We start from the raw sequence: 27,393 nt of genomic DNA on the forward strand, positions 1-27,393 counted from the left end.
ATGCTCAACAATATACAATATTCACATAAATAAATGTGTTTAGCCTTATTTGATTGACAACTTTTCAGTACATCGAAAACTGTTCTATTTGGTCGAGAATCTTGAATACACGCAGGTGCACTTGGAACCAACATGGGACCTACAATATACGGGCAGTAATTTATTTTTCCTTACGGCGAAGAACTTGCTGTAAAACACATTTTTTAGGCTTTTTGCAATTTTCCACAACTTACACAGGCACGTACTACATCACACATACACAAAAATACACATGCTCAAACACAAAAGGTGCATATTAAACAAGCAGGCAGGCTGATACAGACAAACACCAAACACACATAATACACACACATTGCAAGGCAGGCATTAATTATAACACGTACGAAGCACACACATGCAGGGAGCTGCGTCTGAATTTGCCCCCTTAATGAAAACTCGTGCTTTCCGAAAAATGAGGAAGCTGGTCTGGGACGGAAATTGAGCAGCTGGGACCGAAAGCGGAGGATCGATGCTGCTCTTTTTTAACAGCTGCAGCACTTATCTGAGTATACGCTGGAATCGATGAAGGAAGTGGAGTTGGAAAAATAAAGAGACCGATGCCAATCCTCCTGTCCCTTTAATGGCCATTGCACTCACGGCAGTCTTCGTTCTTGCCGCAGAACAATGACGTCACACTCCGGCGCTCCCAGATGTGCGTAGGCTTTTGCTAGAGGAATCCACCGGCTTCCGGTATATGGAAAGGTGAGAGAGCTGCTCTCCATTGAGGATCTGCGGTTCGAGTCCCAGCCAGCCGGTAGACTGATGGTTTACAGTAGGTGATTTTGGCATTGCGTTCGAGGCAGCTGTGCTTTTAAAAAATGTATTTTAGTATTGTGATGGAGTGAATTCGGCAGTCACCATGACGACAAAGCTTGTTTTCCTTTGCAAGACCTATTCCTCGGGCCATGAGCAGGTCTGTCCGCAGTTGTTTAAAGAGTCTAACAATCGGATTCCACTAAACTATGTGTTTATGGAAATACTCTATGAAGGAAGTGCAGCCTGGGGGTACAGAAAGTATCATATCACAGCAGCGCCTGCATTCCGCATTCATAAAAGTTTGGGGGTTTGTAGGGCTTTTGGATTTTAGGGCGTACATGGTCATTTTAGGGTTGAGGGTGGGTTTGTGTTTTGGGGGGCCAGGTGTAATTTAAGGGGGTGCGAGGGTTAATTTGAGGGTTTAGGGTGTGTTTGGGTTTTAGGGTACAAGGGTTAATATTAGGGTTTAGGGTGTGTTTGTGTTTGGTGTGCAAGGGTTAATTTGGGGGTTCAGGGTGTGTTTGGGTTTTGGGGTGCAAGGGTTAATTTGGGGGTTCAGGTTGTGTTTGGGTTTTGGGGTGCCAGGGTTAGTGTTAGGGTTTAGGGTGTGTTTGTGTTTTAGGGTACAAGGGTTAATATTAGGGTTAGGGTGTGTTTGGGTTTGGTGTGCAAGGGTTAATTTGGGGGTTCAGGGTGTGTTTGGGTTTTGGGGTGCCAGGGTTAATTTTAGGGTTTAGGGTGTGTTTGGGTTTGGGGTGCAAGGGTTAATTTGGGGGTTCAGGGTGTGTTTGGGTTTTGGGGTGCCAGGGTTAATTTTTGGGTTTAGGGTGTGTTTGGGTTTGGGGTGCAAGGGTTAATTTGGGGTTCAGGGTGTGTTTGGGTTTTGGGGTGTCAGGGTTAATTTTAGGGTTTAGGGTGTGTTTGGGTTTTGGGGTGCCAGGGTTAATTTTAGGGTTTAGGGTGTGTTTGGGTTTTGGGGTGCAAGGGTTAATTTGGGGGTTCAGGGTGTGTTTGGGTTTTGGGGTGCCAAGGTTAATATTGGGGTTCAGGGTGTGTTTGGGTTTTGGGGTGCAAGGGTTAATATTGGGGTTCAGGGTGTGTTTGGGTTTTGGGGTGCAAGGGTTAATTTGGGGGTTCAGGGTGTGTTTGGGGGCTCCCAGCTGCAGGAGGTCAGACGTTTATCTGCAATTCATTGTGCAATCATCCAACAGTTTGCATTTTTCTGGAAAACTGAAACCAACGTGGTGGACGTGCTCTTTAAATAGACAAACAATTCCTGTTAAAATCACCAGACGCAAAAACATCTTATTGAAAACACAATAGTACCTTTGAAGTATTCAGATGCTTATTTTCAAATCACCCCAAAGTCATCAGGAACAATGTCATCTTGTAAAGTTATCGGAGAGTCATTTACAAGTCATCCTCAGATCATCAGGAATAATGACACCTTCTGAAGTCAGCAGATACTAATTTTCAAGTCCTCCTTAAATCATCAGGAATAATGACGCCTACTAGTCATCAGGTACTCCTTTAATCATCACGAATAATGACACCTAAAGTCATCAGATACTCATTTTCAAGTCATCCTCAAATCATCAGGCTGAGCTTCTGCAGCTTGCTGATGACTTTAAGAGCTTGATGATGTCTGATGACGTGTAAATGACTTCTAAGGTAGTTGGATGATCATCCAATGACTATGGGATGGCTTCTAAAGTAATCCTGTTTGAGCTGGGATGGTAACTTCTTAAGCAGTGAAAGGTAACCAGTGGTGGAGCAGGCAGCTTCCAACTGCAGTTCGGTAAGTGACCGTTCCAGAACATATCTGAGGCGCTTGAGAAAGCTACGTGCCTGTAATTTAATGATAACAAAACCTGCAGTGATTAGAACATGAGTATAATGAGACTGCATAGAACTTATGCAAAGCAAACACAAGGAGATGATGGATGGAGCGCTGAAACTTTTCTTACACTCACCCCCAGTCACAGATCTGGGTTGAATCCATCATCGTTCTTCAGCTCACTTCGCCACCCTAGTTCAGATCTAGCCATATGCAAATAAGTCTTGAGCCTGTTCCTCATGGAAACAGTCCAGCTTGAACTGCCAAGCCAGGTCTTCCCTTGTCCGGAAACCAGCATCCTGGGACCGGTTTCGTTGTAACACCCCGTATCAGCCAGGCTAGCTTGACTCCAGTGCAGGGCCGGACTGGTTACCGGGCAGTTGTGTGTGCTGCCGAGCTGGGGGCTAATTTCTCTGTGGTGTGGGCTTATTTCGTTGATGGGGACCTGCGTGTGCTTTGGAATAAATAAAAAAAAAACGAATTTCGTTTTACACATACAGGTCCCCATCAACAAAATCATCCCCCTGCTCGGCAGCACATACAACTGCCCGGTAGCCAGTCCGGCCCTGCTCCAGTGGCAAAGTGAGCAACCAATGCTTGTTTCCGGTCAACGCAACTCTAAACACCATATAGAACTACTCACACTACTTAAAATACAAACATTTAAACCAAAACCTTTCAGAACTATGTTACACCCATGAACTCTTGGATAACAAGCACACCATATATAGATAAATGGATATGGACCAATGCTTGTGATGACTTCCCACCGCCAACTGAAAGCATTGTGCCCGCACAAATATACTTCATCACCACAACCATTGCCACCTTTTGCAAGACTCCCATCAACAAAATTACTACCAAGATCAAAGCCTTCTTCAAATATGTTAATCACTGCACTCCCAGACTCTCCAATTACAGAATAAGTTAACTGGTGCTATTTGATTAGTCACTTCTTCACCAAGAATATAAGCAAAATCAAGTCTCACATTAACAACATGATACAAACATCCACTTGGCACTCAATCCTTCGCCTCTCAAATCTCAAGTGGACAGGCTTTGATCTCCTCGACAGGCCAGTCTAACCAATATTCATAACTTCATCAAGAATACCTCATACAAAGATAACATTCTACTATCAGCCATTGTTAAATCTCTTTTAGAGATGCTCTTCTTCTTTCTTAACTTTATCACTGCTTCAATCAGCTTGAGAACCTTCCCAGACAACTTAACAATTTTACACCACAGACGCTACCTTATTTGGGCTCGATATCGGATTCTTGTACACATGCATTCCCACGATGAGACTCTGAGTACAGGGGAGGATTGATTAGTTATCAAAAAATGCCTCACTAACAATGAAATAGAATTTCTTCATGTGTGAGAACCCACTTTACTTACCAATCACCAGCACGTCATGGGCAGTACCTTTGTGTACCATCAATCCTAGCAAACTACAATAAGAATTTTGATCCAAATGTGGACTGTCTCAAGAGTATCAAAAGTTGCTCTTGAGTCCATAAATGCACAATAAAGCGATTCCACCTCACTATAAATTGGCCCTCCAGTCATCAATGCCAGACAGCCATATTGTGACCTGTGTACATCCCGGCATTAAACTTAGTATGTTCAATTAGGGGCAATTTACAGCTGTACACACAGTGTGCCAGGTGGGATCTAAGGCCTGTAGTGGAAATTGTAGTGGCTGGGTGAAACATTGATAGCAGTCAATGTTTTTGCCGGCAAATTCATGATGTCCTTCTAATGCACAGGTATAAGTACCGCTCCCTTTCACACAGACATTACCATGGCCGTCACCAATAGGCAGCTACCAGTCAGTTTAGATCTTACAATTGTAGGAGTTCTAATTGCATTCTTTATGAGCGAGCTGAAGAGAGTATTCAATTGTTAGGCCTGGCATCTTTTGGCATGTTCCCACTGTCCTTTTGCTTTCTGGTCTCCTGTTTTCAATGGTATGTTGGACCTCGTTTTGCTGGTTTAGTTCCTATGCGCACTTTCTCACTGCTGTTCAGTGTTAAAATGCAAGTGCTTCTATTGTCAATTATATTTATGGATTGGTGTTTCCATGTTCCCTAGTACAACGCACTGTGTTTGCCCATGACCTGTAAATCAAATGCTGCTGGTGGGCCTGCAGCTCTGATTGTGCCACCCACAAAAGCAGCCTTTCAAAGGATTCTCAGACCTGCGACTGCAGTGCCTAGGCATAGTTTTTGGGTTTCGCCTGCCGAAAGGCTGCGCTCTGCGCAGCCTTTCAGCGCAGGTGAAATCCTTTGTTGACTATAAGGAGTTCGGGAACGTCCCCCGGCTCTCATTGGCTAGCTCCATAAATGGAGGCTAGCCATTGGGTGCCGGATCTGTCCGTCAAGGCCGGACCAGATTCGGGGGCGTTCCGGAGATTTTTTCCCAGGGCGGAGTTACGTTTTTCCCCGTTCCCTCCCCCTTCACTGAAAGTGAATTCAGATGCGCTGTCCATTCCCGCCCCCTCCGTGTGCCTTTCCGCCCCCCCCTCGCTGTCCTGTGCACGTTTCCCGCCGTCCGTCCGTGTCCTCTCCCGCCCCCTCCCGCCGTCCGTGTCCTCTCCCGCCCCCTCCCGCCGTCCGTGATTCAGATGCGCTGTCCATTCCCGCCCCCTCCCGCCGTCCGTGTCCTCTCCCGCCGTCCGTGATTCAGATGCGCTGTCCATTCCCGCCCCCTCCCGCCCCCTCCCGCCGTCCGTGTCCTCTCCCGCCCCCTCCCGCCGTCCGTGATTCAGATGCGCTGTCCATTCCCGCCCCCTCCCGCCGTCCGTGTCCTCTCCCGCCCCCCGTGTCCTCATAGGTCCTCGTAGGTGCTTGTTGTGCGTGCGAGAGCGGCTGGGAGGAAGCGAGCGGCAGATTTACCAGTAAATGAAGGGAGGAGAGGACTGACTGACTGCCCGAGAGAAGGGCCGCTCAAAACTGCCCTTCCCTGACTCTCAGCCCTCCCAGCAGCTGTGGGGCGAGGACCAGCCGCCCCTCGCCCAGTGCTCCCCAGGGATGATGGAGACTGCCCTCTTCCTGTTGGTGCTGCCCGCCCTGACGCGGGCGCGGGATGCAAACCTAGTGAGGCTGCAGGTGGATTGGAAGGAAACATCCGAAGTTGACCCCAGGTTCCTTTCCGTGACCGTCGATGCCAGTCTGGCCGCAGAGCCCAAGTACATCACTTTCCTGGGGTAAGTGCACTCCCCTCCCCTCCCCAAATATTTACTTTCGGTGTTTGGTGTAGCGCCAGCATGACGCCTTCTGGGCACTTTTTAGAGCTTTCGTGAACGAGCGCCAGAAGAGAATCAGGGGCACCTATAATAAGCCTACTTCATAATCTGTGTTCGAGCCAAATACCCCTTCACCAGACTGGTTGTTGTGGATAGACCTCCAACACCAGGATGTGTCCAAATCCCCAATGTCTAAGAATAGGCGGGGCTAAAACCGAAATGACGAAGTATGGGTATTGGCTCAAAATCTGGGAAAAATGCAAAAACGAACACATTAAAGGAAGAACATTGGACGATGCTGTTGTTTTCCAGTGCACTTGCCAAGAAAGAAAATTGCATAATTTGTCAAGGGAATTTCTCACTGGCGCATCTACGTCGAAATGGCCTCGGATCAATTTAGCGAAGTTGTCTGTCAGCCACGAGAGGATTCGTTTTCGGAAAATGTCAAATTGGGCCTTTCTTTAAAAATAAATAAATCTAAAAGTCAAGTTCTAAATATTGAGGCAAGTAACTGCTTACTTTACTTTCAAAGTGAAGTACAACACCCGACGTCATAACAGTAATAGATTTACATAGCGCCTACTTACTGCATAAAATTGCTAATAAATCACCTCTGAAATATTTTTTGTGGTGAAGAAATAGTAGTTTGAGGGGGTCAAGTACCACATTTCCCCCCCCCCCCCATATGCATATTTGACTATAAAACTTCGCCCAGTTAAGGGCCACCCCATCGTGATAACAGCGGGGGAGAGGAGTTACACCTCTGAACAATGACTGTAGATACAGGCAGGGCTTTAAGTGGGATGGAAAAACCTGGGGGTCTCTCAAGGGGCGTGGCCGATGCAGTTAAGGGTGTGGCTTAAAACGCGTAAGCTAAACATCTGTGCTTAGCATAGTGTGCCACCTGACTGGCATTTTGCTGCTTCTGTGATTGAATCCAGATATATTATACAAAAAGTAGCACGACTTACAACAAGCTATGGCTATTGACTTTGTCTATGGCTATTAGATGCATAAGATACATAAGCAACAACCACGGCTTTGTTGCATATAATATTGAAAACACTGTCGTTCTGAAATGACGAGACTGTAAAAGAACTATAACGGGTCTCTTTAAATTTAACTCAGGCAGTGAATGGTGATATTGCTGCAGAGCTAAGTTTTTGTGTCACCCCGAGGAGGAGGGCAGAAATGGAGAGCCCGCTAGAGACCCGTTTTGGCACCTGCTTTTTAGAACTTTTTAGAGCACCGGCAAGACCCGGCACACTTAAAGCCCAGAATACAGGGTCTGCAGCCCCAATATCTGACCGCCAGTGTGCATACTATCAACACAGCTCATTGTAGGCTTGAGTGTAACCCCATTGAGTGGATGTAGTTAGAGCAGGAACAACAACAATAGGCAGGCCTGAGAAATAACTAGGGCCACTGGTTTTATGTGGCTAGAGAGTACCGAATCATGCAGCAGGGTTTATTCAATTATGCGACAAGAAAATATAAGTTTTGTGGCCTAACGAGACATATTATGGAGCCGTATTGCTTCACTGTTTTCTCATTTTTGCACATTAACACTGCCTGGGCAATGGGTTCACCTTGTTGGTTCCTCCCGTGGGCACCTGCAACTCTATCTCCCTGATACGCCACTTGCTTCTTTCTCTTCATGATCCTCATTATCTCACTCCAGATTATTTGATTTCCCATAATTTATCTCTCTGGTCCCTCTTCTCTCTCCAGCTCTCCTTTACCCATTTATTCTTTTTTTTTTTGTTGTCTTCTTTTGTTGGCTCCATTCTATTGCTAACTCGCTCTACAAATGCAATAGGTCTCACATTTGCGAGAGATGTAGCTAATGGCAATGTAAATGACATTTATTTATCTGTTTTCTAAACTAACTCATAAATACAAATTTTGTCATTTACAATGCCAATAGCTGTAACTTTTCCAAAGGCGAAACCATTGCATTGTAAATGCTTGTTACAACCATGTCGACCTGGCAAGTGCACCCACTTGCCAGGCTCTGAGCTTCTCTTTCTGCGCCAACCCGCCCCCTCCCTCTCCCCTCTTCCTCGCGCCCGCCACAGCTGAACACCTTTGATTTCCAGTGTCACTTTTTAGGGAAGCGCCAACCCCCCCCCCCCCACCCTTTTTCCTCGCGTGCACACAACTGAAAGTATTTGTGCATTTTCTCATCTGCAGTCAGCACGCCTGAGCCCTCCTCCCATCTCTGCCTCCGCTGCCTCTACCCGTTGGACTCTCGTGCCACTTTCAGGGGTTTCCTTTCCATCTTGCCGGGAGGTTCGGTGCCGTTTGTTCCCCCCGCCCTCACCTCCTGTGCAGGGGTGTCTTCAGTCTTCTGCCACCGTCCATTCACCGGCAGTGTCAGCGAAGGACATTGAGGGTCAAGCACAGTCTTTGGAAGCTGCGGGCATGGCCATGCTTTCTCTTTTTTCCTGGGTTGGCGCAGCATGCCACTTTTGATATCAACACCGAATAGGATGCAGGGAGACGCTCTCCAGCACTTGGTTTGCCTCTTGAATCACAGTCCCACTAGTCCACACTTCAATGATTCCCTTCCACTTGATGATCCTCTCTGCACATCAAACGGGGCCACTATCTCCACCTCTCCACTCCCGCCATCAGGCAAAATGGTGGTGCTCGGGAAGGGGCAGACCTCTGCTAAAAGTTTACTGTTGCGATGCTAACACAGCCCTGTCTCCTGCTAAACACAAAACTCAGGAATGCACTTGACCAGCCTGGGAAGGCATCCATGAGCCTTCCCAAGCAAGCCGGGCTGAAGACGGCTGAAATGCCAGAAACCGGTCAAAACATTGTAAATAGTGCTGCACGTGTTTTTAAACCCCGTTCTCACAGAGCGCTCTCACTTCCTGGTGGTGCCATTAGCGGGCAGCCATCTTAGCAGGGTGATGCTCCAGTCTTTCCACGACCCCAATCTATTTAAGCCACCTGTCTCTATCGCGGAGCAGGAGCGCCGAAGAGGCACCTAAGAGAAGCCAGTCTGCGCCAGTCCGCGTCCAACCGCTCCCAGATCCCACGATCCCTGGCAATATGGTGGGTAATTTAATTGCCTATAACTCCTTATCCTTACATGAATTAAGACCAGCCATTAACTCTAATTGTCTGCATTCGGTACGCCCTGTAGGCAACAAGTCCAGTTGTAACTACTGCAATTGGAAACCATCTTCTTAAACCATAGAGAGATATGCCACCTATCATTGTTGGAAGATGTTTCTTGTCAATTGCAGATCGATGCCCAAACACCACACAGACCTGGCCCTGCTAATAGAAGAGTATAAGCCCGATGTCCTCATTCTAACAGAGACTTGGCTCCAGTTGGAAGCCGATCCTACCACAGTTTGGGCTCCCCCACAATGCTACTCCATAAAGAGATCTGATCGCAACACGGGCAGAGGAGGAGAGCTAGCCATCATCTATAGAGAGCAGTATAAATGTCGTATCACCCCCTCTACTATGTCAGTGTGCGAGAGCCTACTGTTTAAATTAGAACTATCCCCTACCAACACGTTCTCAGGCTTGTTGGTCTATCGACCGCCTGGAACGCTGGCCAGTTTGTCTCAAACATGACTGACCTAGTTGCCAACTTAGTGCTCACCTCGGCAAATTTTACAGTGTTAGGTGACTTAAATCTGCATTTAGATGACCCGCTTGACCCGGCAGCTAACAGTCTTCGACTGAACTTCCAAGCTATTGACCTGACCCAAAAAGGATTCCTCCCTACACATACTAAAGGTCATCTTCTAGATCATATCTATAGTAATCTTGACAATTTAAAAACTGAGTCGCCTCTGCTACTGCCCTGGACCGACCATCACCTAATACCCTTCACATGGACTACTAGAAATTCCCCTCCTGCGCAAGATCCTAAAAAACATTGGGGTAGGAAATGGACCATACTCTCCTCCCCCAAATGGGAATCGGCGCTTGTTGAACTTAAACCTTCCAAAGCTACAAATCCCAATATAGCCAGTACTAATTTTGATAACTAGATTATTAACTCCCTTGACCTAGTCCTCCCGAAGGAACCCCTACATTCCATAAAAAGGCAAAAAGTAGCCCCCTGGTATACTCCCAGATTAAGGGATATGAAACAATCATGCCGTAAATTGGAAAGAACCTGGAGACAAGATCGCTCACAGCTTAAGAAGGCAGACTATAGAGCCGCAATTAGGCTATATAAAAAGGAAATTGAGTCGGCTCAAGCCCAGTTCTACGAATCAAAAATTAACCTGGCTGCTAATGCTCCCAAGGAAATTTTTAAGATAGCTAAATCATTGATCTCTCCTCCCCCTGAGCGAATGTCACTAGATGGGGCACCAGCCCGCTGCAACAATCTAGCAACTTTCTTCTTTCAGAAGATCCAGACCATCTATTCTTCTTTTGCCGCTGATAGAATTGAACCTGATGTTGCCACTATAGCAGTCCCCGATTCTCCAGCTCCCTGTATGCTGGACAAATTCACTCTTTTAGATTCTGCCTCCTTAGACAAAATAATTCCTAAAGTCACCTCAGGATCCCCTAATGACCCAGCACCCCCACAGTTCCTTACCATGGTCATTGATGTTATCCGCCCAGTCATCCTTGACGTTCTTAACACCTCAATCACCTCAAGCACAGTCCCGACCTCGTGAAAATGTGCAATGGTCAAGGCCCTTTTAAAAAAAAACAAACACCCTAGACCAAAGTAACCCAGCTAACTTCCGCCCTATGTCCTTGTTACCCTGGATGAGTAAACTGCTAGAAAAGCACATCAATAACATCTTAGTAGATTACTTAGAATCTAATAATCTGCTGTGTGCCTCTCAGAGGGGATTCCGTCCCCAACACGGGACTGAGACTGCCTTGCTAGCAATGACCGAAGAAGCAAGAACTGTGCTAGACCAGGGAGGGAAAGCAGCCATCATATTACTAGATCTCAGTGCCGCGTTCGACGCGGTTAACCATGCCACCTTATTACATCGACTGAAGGGCATGGGAGTGTCGGGCGCGGCCCTGGCATGGCTCACTTCCTTCCTGGACGAGCGCTTCTTCCAGGTGTTTGAGGGGGAGGTTGTATCCACCAAGCAGCCACTCAGTTGTGGGGTTCCTCGGGGCTCTGCCCTGAGCCCCACACTTTTTAACGTTTACATGAGGCCCCTAGCGGAGACAGTTCATCCATTTGGCGTTTGTATTGTCACCTACGCAGACGACACTCAGCTGGTGGTCTCTCTGGACCACACTGAGGGGTCGCCCAGCACTCTGGGCTCATGTTTAGAGGCAGTGGCTTAACCTCTAGGCTGCGGGCGGAATTCAGCTGGCACGCTGAGAATTTGTAAATCCCTTTATTCATGACGAGCTGGGCTCGTCATGAGCGTGCGAGGAGGCTACCTCATGACGAGCCCAGCTCGTCATGAGCGTCGAAGGGGTTAATGGATGGACTCCTCCTGCCTCAAACTAAATGGGGAGATGACAGAAATCATGCTACTGGGCAACCCTTCACCTACCATTCTGTCTTCCGTCTGGCCCACGTGTCTTGGCCCCCCTCCCCCCAAACCTCAGATAAAAAGCATGGGAGTCTGGCTTGATAAATCACTGGACTTCACTGCCCAGGCCACTAAAACTGCATCTACTTGTTTTGGGTTGATGAGAATGCTCCGGAAAGTGCTCCCTTTGCTTCCGTTCCAGGCGAGGCGAGTCATGGTTCAAGCCCTGATATTCTCCCGCCTGGATTACGGTAATGCTCTCTATCTAGGAGCCCCGGTGTCAGTGATCAACAAACTCCAGGTCACCCAAAACTGCGCGGCCCGACTGCTTTTCCATATTCCTCGCTGGCAGTCGGCCAAACATGCTTTAAGGAAGCTACACTGGCTTCCTGTGGCAGCTAGGGTACAATTTAAAGCCATGTGCCTTGTCCAAAAAGCCATTCACAGAACAGGTCCAGCCATAATGTACCCTCTAGCTACTCCCTACCTCCCCCCCAGAGCCCTCCGCTCCAGTTTGTTGCTTCTGGCCACCACAACCAAGATAAACAAAGCTCGCTGGGGCGGTCGCTCCTTCTCACATAATGCTGCGAGAATATGGAATTCCCTCCCGCTTGACCCTAGAGAGAACAACAACCGGATGGCATTCAGGAGGTCTTTAAAAACTCACTTGTTTGGAAAAGCCTGTTAATCACCCCAGCCTGCTACCTTGGATTTCCGTTAAAGCGCTGCGAGGCCTCCGGGTAGTCTATGCGCTATACAAATATAATTTTTCATTTCATTTCATGAGCCTCCATCGAGGGTCATGCTTTACAAGGCCAGTCTAAAATAGATACTAAAGAATCATACATCCAAATGGGCTCGCACGATCCATCACCATATATGAACACTCACTCGGTGAAGTCAGCACAGGTTCCAAGCACATCATGTTAGCGGACATTTAACTTAGTGAGGCCTGGAAACGCAGGAAAAAGACCTACTTGGTACTACAGATCTGCTACGACGTTTCCATGATTATATCTCGGGGCAAACCTGGGATACAAAGAGACATAAAATAATATAACATAACCTAACAAAAACATAACATGACGTAAAAACATGACATAACAAAACATAACATGACATAACACATGACATATAACAAAACATAACATGACCTAACGTAAAATAACATGACATAACATAACATAACTTGTTCATATAGTGCTGCTAGCGAGACCGCTATCGCTGGCATAGAGCTACAGTGCACGTGGGCAAAGCAGCCATATGGCTTTACGTCGCTCTCCCTCAGAGCCCCCTACTCCCTCCTCCCCCTCCCTTTTTGTCAGCTTTAATCAGGCTCCTATGCTGCTGGCATTCCCCCCCTCCCTTCTCGCCCAGTCCTTCTTGTCACCTCGGAGTGCACTCACCCCTCCTTTCTCCCCTTTCGGCCGCCTTGATGTTGCGTTTGAAATCAGCGCATGGACGACAGGCAAAATCCACTTTTTTGGTAGTTTGTATAGCGTGAAACTTGCCCAGGGTCAAAAGACAACTTCATAATTGCCGCTGAATACATTACACGCTTATTTTTTCAGCAGGTTAAATATTGGGGAATAAACATTACACAATTAGTTTTTCAGCAGTATGAATACAGTTAACTTTTCATAGGGAAAAAAGAGCTCTTCATAATTAATACAGACTACTTTAGTAACGTAGTCTTTGAGTTATTAAGCACTCTTTATTTTCCCCATTCACTATACAAAATTTGCATTATCTAACCTGGTAAAAAATAACTTTAATCTTTACACGTTTTATTTTTTCAACCGTTTTTCAGCAAATAGCTCGAACCCTGCCTGGGTACAAAAGAGTGCAGACTGCATTACATGTTTATTTTGTAGCGTCTCACCCACCCTTAGAGAGCTCATTTACCCAGGTAGCGGCTGATCCCAGCGAGCCTCTGGACTGTCCGCACCGGTCCGGTGTGTGTGGCACTGACGGGCGGTGCCAGTATTGGAACGGATCACGGACCTCGTTTTCTGGGCACTACAGGAAACCGTGCTTTAACAACATGCCATGCAGTCTATTTCAAGCAAAGAGGTGTCGGCAGGTGAAGTGAGGGCGGGCCCAAGCAGACATTACTGTGTATCCATGACAACCACAGCCCCCGCTTCAACATTGGGCCCGGCTGACGCTCTGGCTACCCAAGCACTCACAGCTGAGCTATTCAGTGTTGGGCGCTAAAGCTGCACTCTAAGACTCTACAATTAGGGGCACTAATGTGTGGCATTTAATGCCAGTGCAGTGATGCAGGAGAAGGCATTACAATGCTTTAGCCAAACCCACGATGCCTGGCACTTGGCAGGCCTGAGAGAAGTTTTTGTACAGCACACAGCCTGAACTTTTGTTTTTCAAAGTGCTCGCATGTGATAATGAATAACACAACCACAAGCACGCACACAACCATACACACAACCACACACACAACCACAATCACACACTCAACCACACACACAACCACACACACACAACCACACAACCACACACAACTACACGCACACAACCACAATCACACACACAACCACCCACACAACCAACCACACAACTACACACAGACACACACAACCACACACACAACCACACACACAACCACACACACAACCACACACACAACCACACACACAACCACACACACAACCACACACACACAACCACACACCCACCTACAACCACACACATACAACCACATACACACAACCACATATACACAACCCCACATACAACCCCACACACAACCCCACACACAACCCCACACACAACCCCACACACAACCCCACACACACAACCCCACACACACAACCCCACACACACAACCCCACACACACAATCACACACAACCCCACACACAACCAACCACACACAACCAACCACACACAACCAACCACACACACACACACAACTACACACACACACAACTACACACACACACAACCACACACACACAATCACACATACAACCACACACACACACACACACACACACAACCAACCACACAAACAACCATACATACAATCACATACAACCACACACCACACACACAACCACACACACCACACACAAAACCACACACCACACACACAACCACACACACAACCACACACACCACACACACAACCAACTACACACACACACAACTACACACACACACAACTACACACACACACAACTACACACACACACACAACTACACACACACAACTACACACACAACCACACACACAATCACACACACAATCACACATAAAACCACACATAAAACTACACATAAAAACACACATACACACACACACACACACACACAACCAACCACACACAACCAACCACACAAACAACCACACATAATATCACATACAACCCCACACACACCACACACACAACCCCACACACACAACCCCACACACACAACCCCACACACACAATCACACACAACCACAACCACACACAGCCAACCACACACAGCCAACCACACATAGACCCTTGCCCACAGAGAATAGAGAATAAATGTGGTATAAATATTGGGGCCCTTACCCCAGGACTTTAGAACTCTATTGGACCAAAGAAGCTGGCAAGAAGAAAAGCTGTAGAAGCTGTGAGGAGGAACTACCACTTTGCTATGTGCTTTGCTGTGTTGGCCTGCAGTGGCTACTTCTGTCTTGGGCAGAGCAAGGACTGGACTGAACTTTCTGCAGTTTCTATGTTGAGATTCTCCAAGGGCTTTAGGTGGAGCTTGCCCTCTGTTCAAGAAGAGGAGCAGCAAAGACTTAAAGTTCATCTGCTACCAGCACTGGGAACTGTGTGTTTTGTGCTGCAACATAACAAAAAGCAACCCAGCGCTGTAAATGATGCAGCTGCCGGCTCCATGTCCTGAAGGCACCGCTGCACTTCTCTCCGCAACCTTGGTCTCACCTACGCCAACGAGCCGCTGCTTGCACCATGACCTGTGGGCACCGCACTTTGTGTAATTTATCTTCACCTCGCCGACCTGGTATCCCTAACGCCTCTTCTCCACGTCGACATCGGTGCTGCTGCTTGCACCATAGTTTGAGGGCACCACTTGTAAGTTACACGACGCACCGCCCCGTCCCACACCACAGCCTTGGCCCACCATCGCCGGTGCCAGTTCATCAAACGATGACAGCGCTTCAAAAACAAGGCCAACGCTGATTGCATCGCGACCTGCTAGCACCACAATCATCACCGCCCCACTTTGCAATGTAGCCCTGCTCTTACTGTCGCTGCTGGATGCTGTCACAGAGCTGCTGCCTGCACCGCAACCTGAATTCACCGCACCACTGCATTTCGTACCGAAGCCTGCCGACATCCCCAACTTCAACCGCACTGAGTTTGATCTGTAATGCGTGTGACTTCAAGGATCCAACGACTTGTGCACCAACCTCCCGAGCCAACGCTAGGTCTTCAGAGCTCACATCAAGGTCCCCGACGCCCTGCATTTCAAAAGGTACTGTATTATGTGTCTTCCCGACACCGTAGCAGGCCCGTGACGCTGCGGTCAGCCGGAACTGTTTGGATTTCTTGTTTATGACACTGTAATAGCCCCGGACGGAACTTTATTGTTTTTGGTCTTGTTTTGCACAGATAAAATATTGGATGTTTTTCTAAAACTGGTGTGTCGTCCTTTTGTAGTGTTTTCAAAATATTACTGTATGTTATATGCAAATGCTTTACACACTGTCTCTGGGAAAAGCGTGACTCCTCGTTCAAAGATACCATGGGGGTATTATAGTAGTGTATTCCTCTTTCCCGGACTAGGAAGCAGGGTCCCTACTTGGACACGGTAACAACCTGCCAATTAGAGACCCCCGTTGCTAACATCAATGTTGTATTAAGTAAGCACCAAATTGTGTAGCATTATTGTTAGAAATGGGATTTCTGGTAGGCTAGGGCATGTGCCAAAGTCGGGCCGAAACCACCACTCTAGTCAGGATAAGGGAGTTACACTCCTAAAATAACCCCTGCTCATCTCCTTGGCAGCTTGGCACAAGCAGTCAGGCTAATCTTAAAGGCAGTGTGTAAAGCATTTGCATATAACCAACAGTAATACAGTGTAAGCACTACAAAAGGACACCACACCAGTTCAGAAAAATATCCAATATTTTTATATATTTAAGACAACCAAAATCGATAAAAATCCACAATACAGTACTTAAGTCTTCAATTATCAAAATATGCTTGAAAAATAGTTGTTTGATGTCGATTGCTCCGTTCGGGGCTATCACGGCGTCCTAAGCAAACAAATCCAAACAGTTCGGGCTGACCGCAGCTTCACGGGCCAACGACTGTGCCGGGAAGACCCGCAAACAGTACCTTTTAGAAATGCAGGATGTCAGCGACCTCTCGTTGAGGTTCAGAAAGCATGGCGTCCGCAGGCGTTGGTTCCGGAGGTCGGTGCGGGAGTCTTCGGGGCCCTTAAAGTCACACACGTTGCATGTCGAACTCCCCGCTGTTGAAGTCCTGAGCGCTGGTGTCGGGTGTGGAGTGCGGTGCCCGCAGTTCGAGGTGCGAGCAGCGGCTAGGTCGCGGCGTCAGATGGCGTCATCGGTGAGACCAGGGTCGCGGTACGAGATGGAGGTGCTCGTAGCGATGCTGTCAGGTCACATTGCAAGCAGCGGCGGCGTCGTGGCTGAAGCGATGTCGTCGGCTGATAAACTGGAGTCAATGGTGCTGGCGTCGGTAGGCCAAGGCTGCGGTGCGGTATGAGGGCAGTGCATCGTGTAACTTTACGAGCGGTGCCCTCGAACCACGGTGCAAGCAGTGGCGTAGATTTTGGCGTGGAGCGTTGTCGTCGGGGATACCAAGGCATCATTGTGAAGCGAGGCGGTGTGGAGTGCAGTGCCCACAGGTCGCGGTGCGAGCAGCGGCTTGGTGGCGACGTCAGCAGGTGTCGTTGGTGAGACCAGGGTCGTGGTGCGGCATTGCGGCGGTGCCCTCTGCGATACCTTTAGGACACGGAGTCAGCAGCGGCGTCGTAGACTGAGTCATGCTGCTTTTTTCTCTGTTGCAGCACAAAACACACCGTGCCCAGTGTTCCGAGGGCAGAAGAGCTTGAAGTCTTTGCTGTTCCTGAGACTTCTTGAACATAGGGCAAATCTCTACCTCAAGCCTTTGGAAAAACTCACAAAAGTAGATTGCAGAAAGTTCAGTCCAGTCCTTTCTCTGCCCAAGCCAGAAGCAGCCACTGCATGCCAACACAGCAAAGCACACAGCAAAGTGGTAGTCCCTCCTAACAGCTTCTCCAGCTCTTCTTCCAGGCAGTCTTCTTGATCCAAAACAGTTCTAAAAGTTCAGAGTCTGGGCCCCAATATTTATATCCCAAAATAATTTGGTCTCTTAGTCAGAGAGTTTCTGTGCCCAGCCAGAACTAGTTCTGCCTTCTCTGGTGTGACTTCCTGGCAGGAGGTGGAGACGGCATGGTCATAGGCAGACCAGGCCCTTTGAGGTGCAAGGAAATCTCCTCCCCTTCCCCAATTGCAGCTTGGGTCTATTCAGCCCTTTCCTGACCCACCTAGATTATCTGGAGCCACTCCTGCTCCCCAGTCTTCTGTCATCCAAAACCCAGACAGGCGATCCATTTTCCAGCAGAGGCACCCGGGATGACTGAGCAAGAAAAAACGTACTTTCTAAAAGTGGTATTTTCAAACACAGAATGTAAAAATCACCTTCACTAAAAGATGCATCGTTAGAGTCTGAGTTCAGGGATACTAAATATTATTTTCCTACCTAATTCCCTGGGCCAGTTACATTTATAAGATGTTATACACAGACTCCCCATTCTGTCCTATGGGAAACAGGTAGCCTTGCAATAGAGAAAAACAAAATTGTCCGTAGCTCGCTATCAGGACATGCCACACACACCAGGGCATGTCCTACCTTTCACATACACTGCAGCCGGCCCACAGGGGTACCATGGGCATTAGGGGTGGCTGACCTGTAAGAAAAGGGAAGGCGAGGGACTGGCAAGTGTGGGAACTGGCCAAGTCGACATGGCAGTAACAAACTGCGCGCAGACTCCGCAATGGGGGGTCTGAGTTACCTTTTATGGGCTGTTCGTGTGGGTGGCACAATCCCATGCTGCAGCCCACTAACAGCATTTAATTCACAGGCCCTGACACACGCAGTGCACTTTACTAGGGACTGACACATAAATCAAACTGGCCAATCATAGAAACACCAATCCATAACACATTTTACCACAGGAGCACTTGCACTTTAGCACTGATTAGTAGTGAGAAAAGTGCGCAGTAACACTAAGCCAGCACAAACAGAGTCAGAACCGGGATGTCAGAAAGCAAAAACTCAGGGGAAACGCACCAAAAGATGCCAAGTCTAACAATGATGCCTTACTAGAGTTTGCAGTTTGCCTCTCATCCCTCTGAGCACAGGACGCTACCCGGACACGGCCTGAGTCTCCTAAACACTTGGCTCTACGAACTTTCGTTTCTACTGAAGCGCTACTGGCTGCTTAAATATTTGTTTTTCCGACTTGGACTTAACTGCATACGACCAACTTCTCACGATCGATTCTTACTGACCAGGTTCCGTCTGGACCTTTTTCGGTACCTCCTGCGCACCCGTGTGGGATACATAGGGGCCAGAATCCCCCTCCTTGTGGCTCTGACGGAAAGTCTCCACAGGTCATGATGCATTTTTTAATGTTCTGCAGTTTTTACGAGGTTTTCAGAAAATTCTTTCTCATTTCCTTTTTAAAGAAGTGCAATTTTAGATAGGTTAGACCAGCGTTTTATTTTTTTACAAATGCTCACTAACATGATCCTGTTCATATTACTCGCTTAGTGGGTGGGTACCTGTGCCTTGATAGACTGCTTTCGGACTTATATCCTCTTGTTATGTTCTCATTGTTGCGCTGAATTGAAGGCTATTGTCCATATATGTGCATTGTATAGCGAATGATGTCGTACTGTTGCATTTAATCTGATTCCTCAATTTTATTTGAACTGGACGCCTCTCACATCCTGTACAACTGCGGCCGATTCTGATCGTCTAGCCTGATTTATTGTTGCTGGCATCGCTGGAGTTTATAATGTCACGATCCTGTGATGCACGATGACTTTACCTTTGGAGGTTATTTCATGGCCTTCTGATCTTTCTTTGATTTAAATGTGATTTTATCCTGATAACGTATTTTTTAGCTAATCCTCCGGTTGCAACTTTTGGCATTGCTGATAACTTGTTGGGTTCATTGCCCCCTCTTTGTGGACTGCGGATCGTATGGCGATATATTTTTCAACTATAAACTTAAAACTTAACCTGATTTATCCTGTGCTCGACGGTCACCTTTTCATATGTGTCATTTTGACCACTGGTTGGTCTTTCTCTGGAGACTGTTGAGCCGTTCTATGGTTACATTTGTGCTGCATATTGCTTTTGAGGCCGGCCACGATGGTTGTAGGACCGTGTCTGTATGCTTTTGTGATTCAATAAAGGTTTTAAAAAAAAAAAATAATAATAATGCTCACTAGCAATTCTGTGTTATATGTTCTTCGTTTCTTGAGGTCTGTAGTCCGGCTCAGATCTAGTTGTGACTAATCGCCGTGTAACCGTTTTTAAACTAGGAACAGTTTCGCCCTTGTTTTATACGGTTTCAGTATGTGACGGCCCGTCCTTCCGCTCTGTTGGAAACTGTGTCTGCAACTTTATGACCTCAGTACTGTATAAAAAGTAGTATATAAGTGCTGTGTGGAAATGCAGTGTCTCTGTGTGTCTAAGAGTGGCCGCTCCTGTACTGTGCTGCATATATTATCGGTGGACAAAAACTTCCAGAACTGTTTAAAATATTGTGCCCACCAAATTGTGACTTCGCAAAGCGCGTAGACTGCAATGTCTCGGTTTCTAAAGCTGGACATGCTACTGCATGTTGTGTTGCAGTGGCTGCTGGAATGTGGCTTCTCAGTGCTGTGGGTGGCAATGGCTCAATGGGTCGGGGGTTACCGCTCCAATGCTGTGTAAGTTGCAGTTTCTAGGAGTGTGGCCTTTTAGTGCTGTATATGGTGGTGTGTCTCTGTGTGTCTACAAGTTATCGTACCAGTTCAGTTGGAGTTGAAGTGTTTTCAGAAAAGTAGCCTCACAGGTTTAAGGAGCGTATACTGACTCGGTGTGTGTCTAGACACTGGCCACTGCAAGCGCTGTGTGTGTAGTGATAACATTCACCCCACGGACAGTACTGGGCTGTTCAGAGCCCGCATTGCTGTGCGTGCGCTACATGAACGGATATAATCAGCTCTTGCTCTACAAGGTCTGCTGGCTGTTTGTTTAGCAAAGTCATATAGCGCAAACTGAACTCGAGAGTAGTAGAGAGCTTTACAAGACAACCAGTTACATTACACAAGAGCCCATTTACACAGGAACACATTACCTTTTAGAAGGCACAGGAGATTAATTTGCCCAGAATCACACATTGGTAAGCTAACGCCGTGACTCGAACATCGTTCCCCAGCTTCCCGCTTAGCAGCTCTGGTCATTACGTAACATCCTTTTGCTTTAAGGACATTGTCTGCTGTTGTGTTGTGTCTGTGCTCCGTTTTAGTACAGTTCTGTATCACAGAGGGCTACTGTGCCTCTAAATTTCTATGAGTTGCGCCACAGCGATGCAGTGCATCACGTGTTGGTATAGAATGGGGGAAGGGAGGTCTGGGGACACAGTAAAATCAGCAAGTTATAGAGCCTCCAGAAGTGTGCCTCTGCCAGCTTTGCGCAAGGTAGAACACAGCATTCCTCAGATACATCAATTAATATCTAACTTTTGGGCGCAGTACTGCCAGCGCTCTGTGTGTAATGATAACATTCCACCCCACAGACACTACTGGGCTGTACAGAGCCCTCATTGCTGTGCGTGTGCTACATGAACATATATAATAGGCTCTTGATCTACAAGGTCTGCTGGCTGTTTGTTTAGCTGTGGAGAGCTATGGTATAGAGCAGAATGCAGCGCCGCATTTTTGCGAGATAAAGGTGCAAAACATGTTTGTGAAAAACGTTGTGCCGCTAATTGCAACAACGCCATGATTGCCTGATTTAAAAACATCGCACCACTGATGTAAAACATAATTCTAAAAACGCTCCATGAGTGCCGAATTTTAAAACTTCACACCACTGATGTAAAACATGATTCTAACAAAAACGCGCCATGAGTGCCGTATTTTAAAACATCGCACCACTGATGTAAAACATGATTCTAAAAAAGTCATGAATGCCATATTTTAAAACGTCGCACCACTGTTTCCCAGAAATGCAGCATTATGTGCAAACAGGAAAACATGTCACGCCCAGTGTTCCCTCTACGCCGCGCGCGCGCACCTCCCCTGACGTCGGCGCGCACCACCTGTTGTATTTCTATCTAGAACCCTAATTCGATATTCCCGATTCATGCCCTTATGTGGTTATAATTAATAATATCCTTATAAAGGCATAAGAATCATATCCATATTTAGTAATCGCCCATGCAGTCCAAAACACGGCAAGGCTACTCCCATAGACTCCTAGAAAGCACAACGCGTTCTTTAAACAAACCAAGCCTCCAGCAGCCCGGGAAAACCCCCTGCTCTTGTTTTGATTTGCACAAGAACTCCTAGAGTCCAGAAAGAACTGTTAGTTCTTAGTGACGTCTTATGTCCAACCTTACATCAAACCCGGCACCTTTCAGGTATAAATATACCAACGTTGCCTTAAGCAAACACACGGTGGTTGGGAGCAGAGCGACGTTCTACTTGCCCGGGAGCCCAGCTGTTATGAGAGCCGACGGAAACCGCCCCTCCCCTTGACGCACTGAGAGAGACGCTGTCTTTTTCTCCAGCCGAGAAAATCCAACTCCGGTGTTCCCAAGTCACCCTCGCGGGTTGCTGGGAGATCGAGTCCTGAGAAGTGAGATACAAGACCTCCTTCATTCTATAGCCAAGATACGGAGCTGATTGAAACCTTAGAGAGAATTCTTGATTCCGATACTTGGCAAAACTTAACTTAACTTAAAACTCCAACTTACTTACTCCTTCCCACGTATTAGGCTTAGGTCAGGTACACTGGGGTAGGCGTATCTTAGAAGCACCAGTTGAGTTCGTTATTCAATGTTTTTATGTATGTATATATTTTATCCATTTTAAAGTATCATATGGCTAAGAAACCCTATCAATGCTTTTACAGTATTATTTCATAATACTACTTTTACTGTACGCACTTTACTTCATGATAAGTATTGCAACTGTGGCAATTCATTTCTCTTGCATGAGAAAGAAGACTGCTCAATAAAATAACACCTTTTATTGAAAACGCCCGTCTCTCTATTTCTCTGCACTCTGGTGGAACTAAGCATGCACGACTGACTGAGTGAAATAGTTGTCTATTGTTTTCACACGACTCTGTAGATACACTCTTTATTCTGGGGGAGCAAAGTTGTCATGTTTATGCGGTTGTCAGAAACTAATCCCTTCTTGTCTAAATCAGGACGGTTAACCCTTTCCTGAACATTCGAGAAAGTTTCTAGTGACCTCTGAGCTAGCTGGCAAAACTAATTAAGTCTAATATAGACAGTAGAGACCTAGATGACCTCAGTCCTATGTCTACACTGCTGTTTGTTATTCCAATGCGCAGAGCCTATTGGGAATATAGGAACTACACTACACACCTAGCGTGGAGCGCGCACACAGGACGTCCCTAGAGATTCGCGCCGCCCGCCGCTTTTAAAATGCGAGCGGCGCGATCATGAGGCACTTTTCAGTGTGGCGGCGGAGCGGGCGTCAGGGGTTCAGGTAAGTAGGCGGGGGGAGGGAGGGCTGGTGGCGATTGTGGCGCTTACTGCTGTGTGGGGGTGTGGCAGACTGTGGCCTTTCGTTTAAGTATTGCTGATAATCAGAGCCCCTTCACGGGCTCAGATTAACAGCAATACTTAAAGAAAAGGCCACAGTCTGCCCCGCGCTTTAATAACAAGCGTAGACACTTTCCAAACACAGCGTAAAGCACACGCTGTGTTTGGAAAGTGTCTACGCTTTTGTTAGTAAAGCGCGAGGCAGACTGTGGCATTTTGTTTAAGTATTGCTGTTAATCGGAGCCCGTGATTATCAGCAATACTTATACGAGAGGCTACAGCGGCTGGGGAAACGAGCGGAACCGCCGGCAAGATGGCCAGAGGGCAGAAGGGCACCAAAAACGAGTGGGGCAGAGGGCAGAAGGGCACCAAAAACGATAAGACAGAGGGCAGAAGGGCACCAAAAACGAGTGGGGCAGAGGGCAGGAGGGCACCAAAAACGAGTGGGACCGAGGGCTGGAGGGCACAAAAAGCACAAAAACAAGTGGGACAGAGGGCAGGAGAGCACCAAAAACGAGTGGGACAGAAGGCAGGGGGGCACCAAAAACAAGCGAGGCAGAGGGCAGAAGGGCACCAAAAACGAGTGGGGCAGAGGGCAGAAAGGCACAAAAAATGAGTGGGACAGAGGGCAGAAGGGCACCAAAAACGAGTGGGACAGAGGGCAGAAAGGCACAAAAAGCACAAAAAACGAGTGGGACAGAGGACAGGAGGGCACCAAAAACGAGTGGGACAGAAGGCAGGGGGGCACCAAAAATGAGTGAGGCAGAAGGGCACCGAAAACGAGTGGGACAGAGGGCAGAAAGGCACAAAAAGCACAAAAAACGAGTGGGACAGAGGGCAGGAGGGCACCAAAAACGAGTGGGACAGAAGGCAGGGGGGCACCAAAAACGAGTGGGGCAGAGGGCAGGAGGGCACCAAAAACGAGTGGGACAGAGGGCAGAAGGGCACCAAAAACGAGTGGGGCAGAGGGCAGGAGGGCACCAAAAACGAGTTGGACAGAGGGCAGGAGGGCACCAAAAACAAGTGGGACAGAGTGCAGAAAGGCACCAAAAACGAGTGGGGCAGAAGGGCACCAAAAACGATGGGACAGAGGTCAAGAGGGCATAAAGGCACAACAACGAGTGGGACAGAGGGCATAAAGGCACAATAACGAGTGGGGCAGAGGGCAGAAGGGCACCAAAAACGAGTGGGGCAGAGGGCAGAAGGGCACCAAAAACGATGGGACAGAGGACCGAAGGGCACAAAAAACGAGTGGGACAGAGGGCAGGAGGGCACCAAAAACGAGTGGGACAGAGTGCAGAAAGGCCCCAAAAACGAGTGGGGCAGAGGGCAGAAGGGCCCCAAAAACGATGGGACAGAGGGCAAGAGGGCATAAAGGCACAACAACGAGTGGGACAGAGGGCATAAAGGCATAACAACGAGTGGGACAGAGGGCAGAAGGGCACCAAAAACGAGTGGGGCAGAGGTCAGAAGGGCACCAAAAACGATGGGACAGAGGGCAGAAGGGCACCAAAAACGAGTGAGACAGAGGGCACCAAAAACGAGTGGCATTTGGCGCCGCAGACATGCGAGGTTCGGTTCCTGGCGCACATAGCCATGGTTGCAGCGCACAGAGACCCTCCACTGCCGCACACAGAGGAAAAAAATTAGAGGGAACATTGGTCACGCCCTGCAAAATCTCCAGCCAGGGTGGGCGAGGCATAAGGGAGACAGGGAGGGAACAAACAAGTCTCACTTCCAGTAAAAAGCGAGCGTTTATGACGCGCACCAATAAAAAGCATGGGTGGAGCTTCCACCCCACTTCCATAGAAACCCAACAGAAAACCAACAACACTAGACTAGCGTATGCGCTACAATGCTAGGTGAGACCTAAAAAGGGGGAAAAAATTAAATATTGCCTCGGTCCATGGTATATCCTGCTTTTTTATTCCAATAACTTAACGGGCCGATGTCTAGGAACTGAACTGTTCAAAGTATATTAGGTGGTTTTTAACTAAACTTATCTGTGTCTATTTATTGCTGTACATATTGAACTTTTAAATGAGGACTGGCGATTCACAGGGAAATTCGGGTGGACTGAAATATATAGGTTGTTATCTGAGGTTCTTTGATTTTTTGTAAAAACAAAAATATTTGTAATGTCCTTTTATCAATTTTGACCAGGTCTTTGGATATATTTAATCACACGTTTTGTACTGAAATCTTTTTAAAACTATCCTGTACTTTTATGGCCTATCTCAATAGATCGAATAAAGTTTATTGACTTGACTTGGCTTGTACACATTTTTAAACAATGCCTTTCTAAACCTAGCTAATATTTCAATGGAGTATGACTCCAGTTTTAGTATCCTCACTGGAGCAGGTGCTAAGTGTGAAATGATTGTCTGAGCCTTTTTCCTTTTCTCATGCCGTTTAGACTCCCACAGGCAAATAACTGTTGGGTGATTTAAACATTTTATGAGTTAATCATCATGAAGGATGAAACCCTTTCATTTAAATTCTAATGTTTATGTGGATCTCATGTTTAATGTTTTATTCGGTCACAGGAATGTGTTAAAGAAGAAAGATACAGAAACACATCTCAAGTCTGAACGTACTTCGGAAAAATGGGAGCAGAACAAAGTGCTGAAGCAGAGACAAGGCAAAGTGATCTGATGGTTTCTGGTGAGTGTAGAGGGATTTCTAAATTTGAATTACTCATTATGTGTTTTTTCTATCTTGCCTTCTTAACTCCTGCTTTTGATATAATTCCTTCTTTCACATTTACCCCTAGCAGTTCAACACCGAATGCATTAGGTGACTCTTTGACAACAAGAGTTGTCTTCAGGTGGAAAAGTACTTTCCTTACTCTTCCTCCCTCTTACATTTTAGCTGCTTCCACAACAGTATACCTAATTGTAAGGGTCACTTAGCCCCTTTTTTGATGTTCATGGCCCCCTCTTAAATGGAACAAAAGACAAAAAGATGTAAATCGTTCCAAAAGAGTGCCTTCAACCACTATGTTGTTTGCACAGCATCATCTAATCGCTGTTTGGTCCCTCTCTTGACCCCCATCTTTTAGATCAGTACCACCTGGTCACTCTCTCCTTTGTGTACATCTTTACAACAAACTTCTTGTATTCCTACAAATGCTTTTTGTGTTTGTTGCACCTATCTCCAGATGACATGGGTATGTCGTTCCTTTACCACCGAGCCGTGCATCTCAGTTACACCAAATCATTTTTTTCCTTTTTAGGTCTTGCCTGAGCCAGCGCATGCGATGCTATGGCGAGACATTTAGTAGGAGCGGCTGTTGGAAGTGCTACCAAAGCGGCCAAGCGGCCACCAGCTTGCGATTAGGCGTACACGCGCGCACCTCGGTCCGCCTCTGCTTTCACTTTTGGTGCCGCGCGGGCGACGCTGCATCTGCTTTCACTTTTGGCGGCATTCGTAGGTGGTGGCAGCTCCTGCGGGTCCCGCTTGAGCGCTGGGGGCAGACTACGAGCTTTTCTGAGGGTCTGTGAGCTCTTCTGTTACCCAATCTATTGCCATTCATTTTACCTTTTTTAAAAGCATTTTTAAATCTCTGCAATATTCTCTGATCTTAGCTGGGAATAGCCTCAGTTTTTAACATCACTCACCGCGGCTGCTGTGCCGTTTGAGTCTAGGGCAGGGTGCCATCTTAGGTGAGGACCCGGATCCCGGTGGGACTGTTTGCTGCGGTCTAGCTGGGGGTGAGACTTGGCTATTTATTGCACATGGCTGTCCAGACGCGCAGCAGACGCGCGCAGCGGGCGCGCCGGAGGCGCACCAAAGGCAAGCCCGTCCGCGCCCCAGTAGCGACCAGCCCTAGCCACTCTGGTCAATGTGTGCCCGGCCTGACCGCCAGGAAGCTAATTTACTCTTGTGATGCTCTGCTTGAAGTAAGGGGCTTCAGTTGTGATGCAGTTAGGCAGGGGGCTGTCCTGGACAATCTCTCCAGGAAATGCCCGGCGTGCAATTTCTGTTTGCTGAACAAGGCGCCCTATCCCTCTACCCAGATCTCGGGCAAACCTAGAATTCAGGCAGCACTTATTAATGCACGTTCAATGGTCAAGCATGCGGCGGACATTTTTGAACTGCTAGCAGATGACATATTGGATGTTCTTTTTATTATAGAGACTTGGCTCA

The 27,393-nt window shown here is 47.4% G+C and overlaps 1 protein-coding gene across 5 annotated transcripts in view; it reads left to right on the top strand.

The window, feature by feature from the left end:
* Positions 1-682: 682 nt before the first annotated feature.
* Positions 683-27,393, top strand: part of BORCS5 (BLOC-1 related complex subunit 5) — a 237,828-nt gene continuing 211,117 nt past the window's right edge. The window contains exons 1-2 of one of the 5 annotated variants that reach the window (XM_078673508.1): positions 683-811; positions 25,791-25,908. In XM_078673508.1, coding sequence (XP_078529634.1) covers positions 25,851-25,908 — 58 coding nt within the window. In that variant the 5' untranslated portion in view covers positions 683-811; positions 25,791-25,850. Of the gene's footprint in view, positions 816-25,790; positions 25,909-27,393 lie in introns of all 5 variants that reach the window. The other 4 variants (XM_078673524.1, XM_078673535.1, XM_078673515.1 and 1 more) reach the window with 4 other exon arrangements.

Source organism: Lissotriton helveticus, chromosome 1_1 (genome assembly GCF_964261635.1).
Source record: "Lissotriton helveticus chromosome 1_1, aLisHel1.1, whole genome shotgun sequence".
NCBI classification, from domain to species: Eukaryota; Metazoa; Chordata; class Amphibia; order Caudata; family Salamandridae; genus Lissotriton; species Lissotriton helveticus.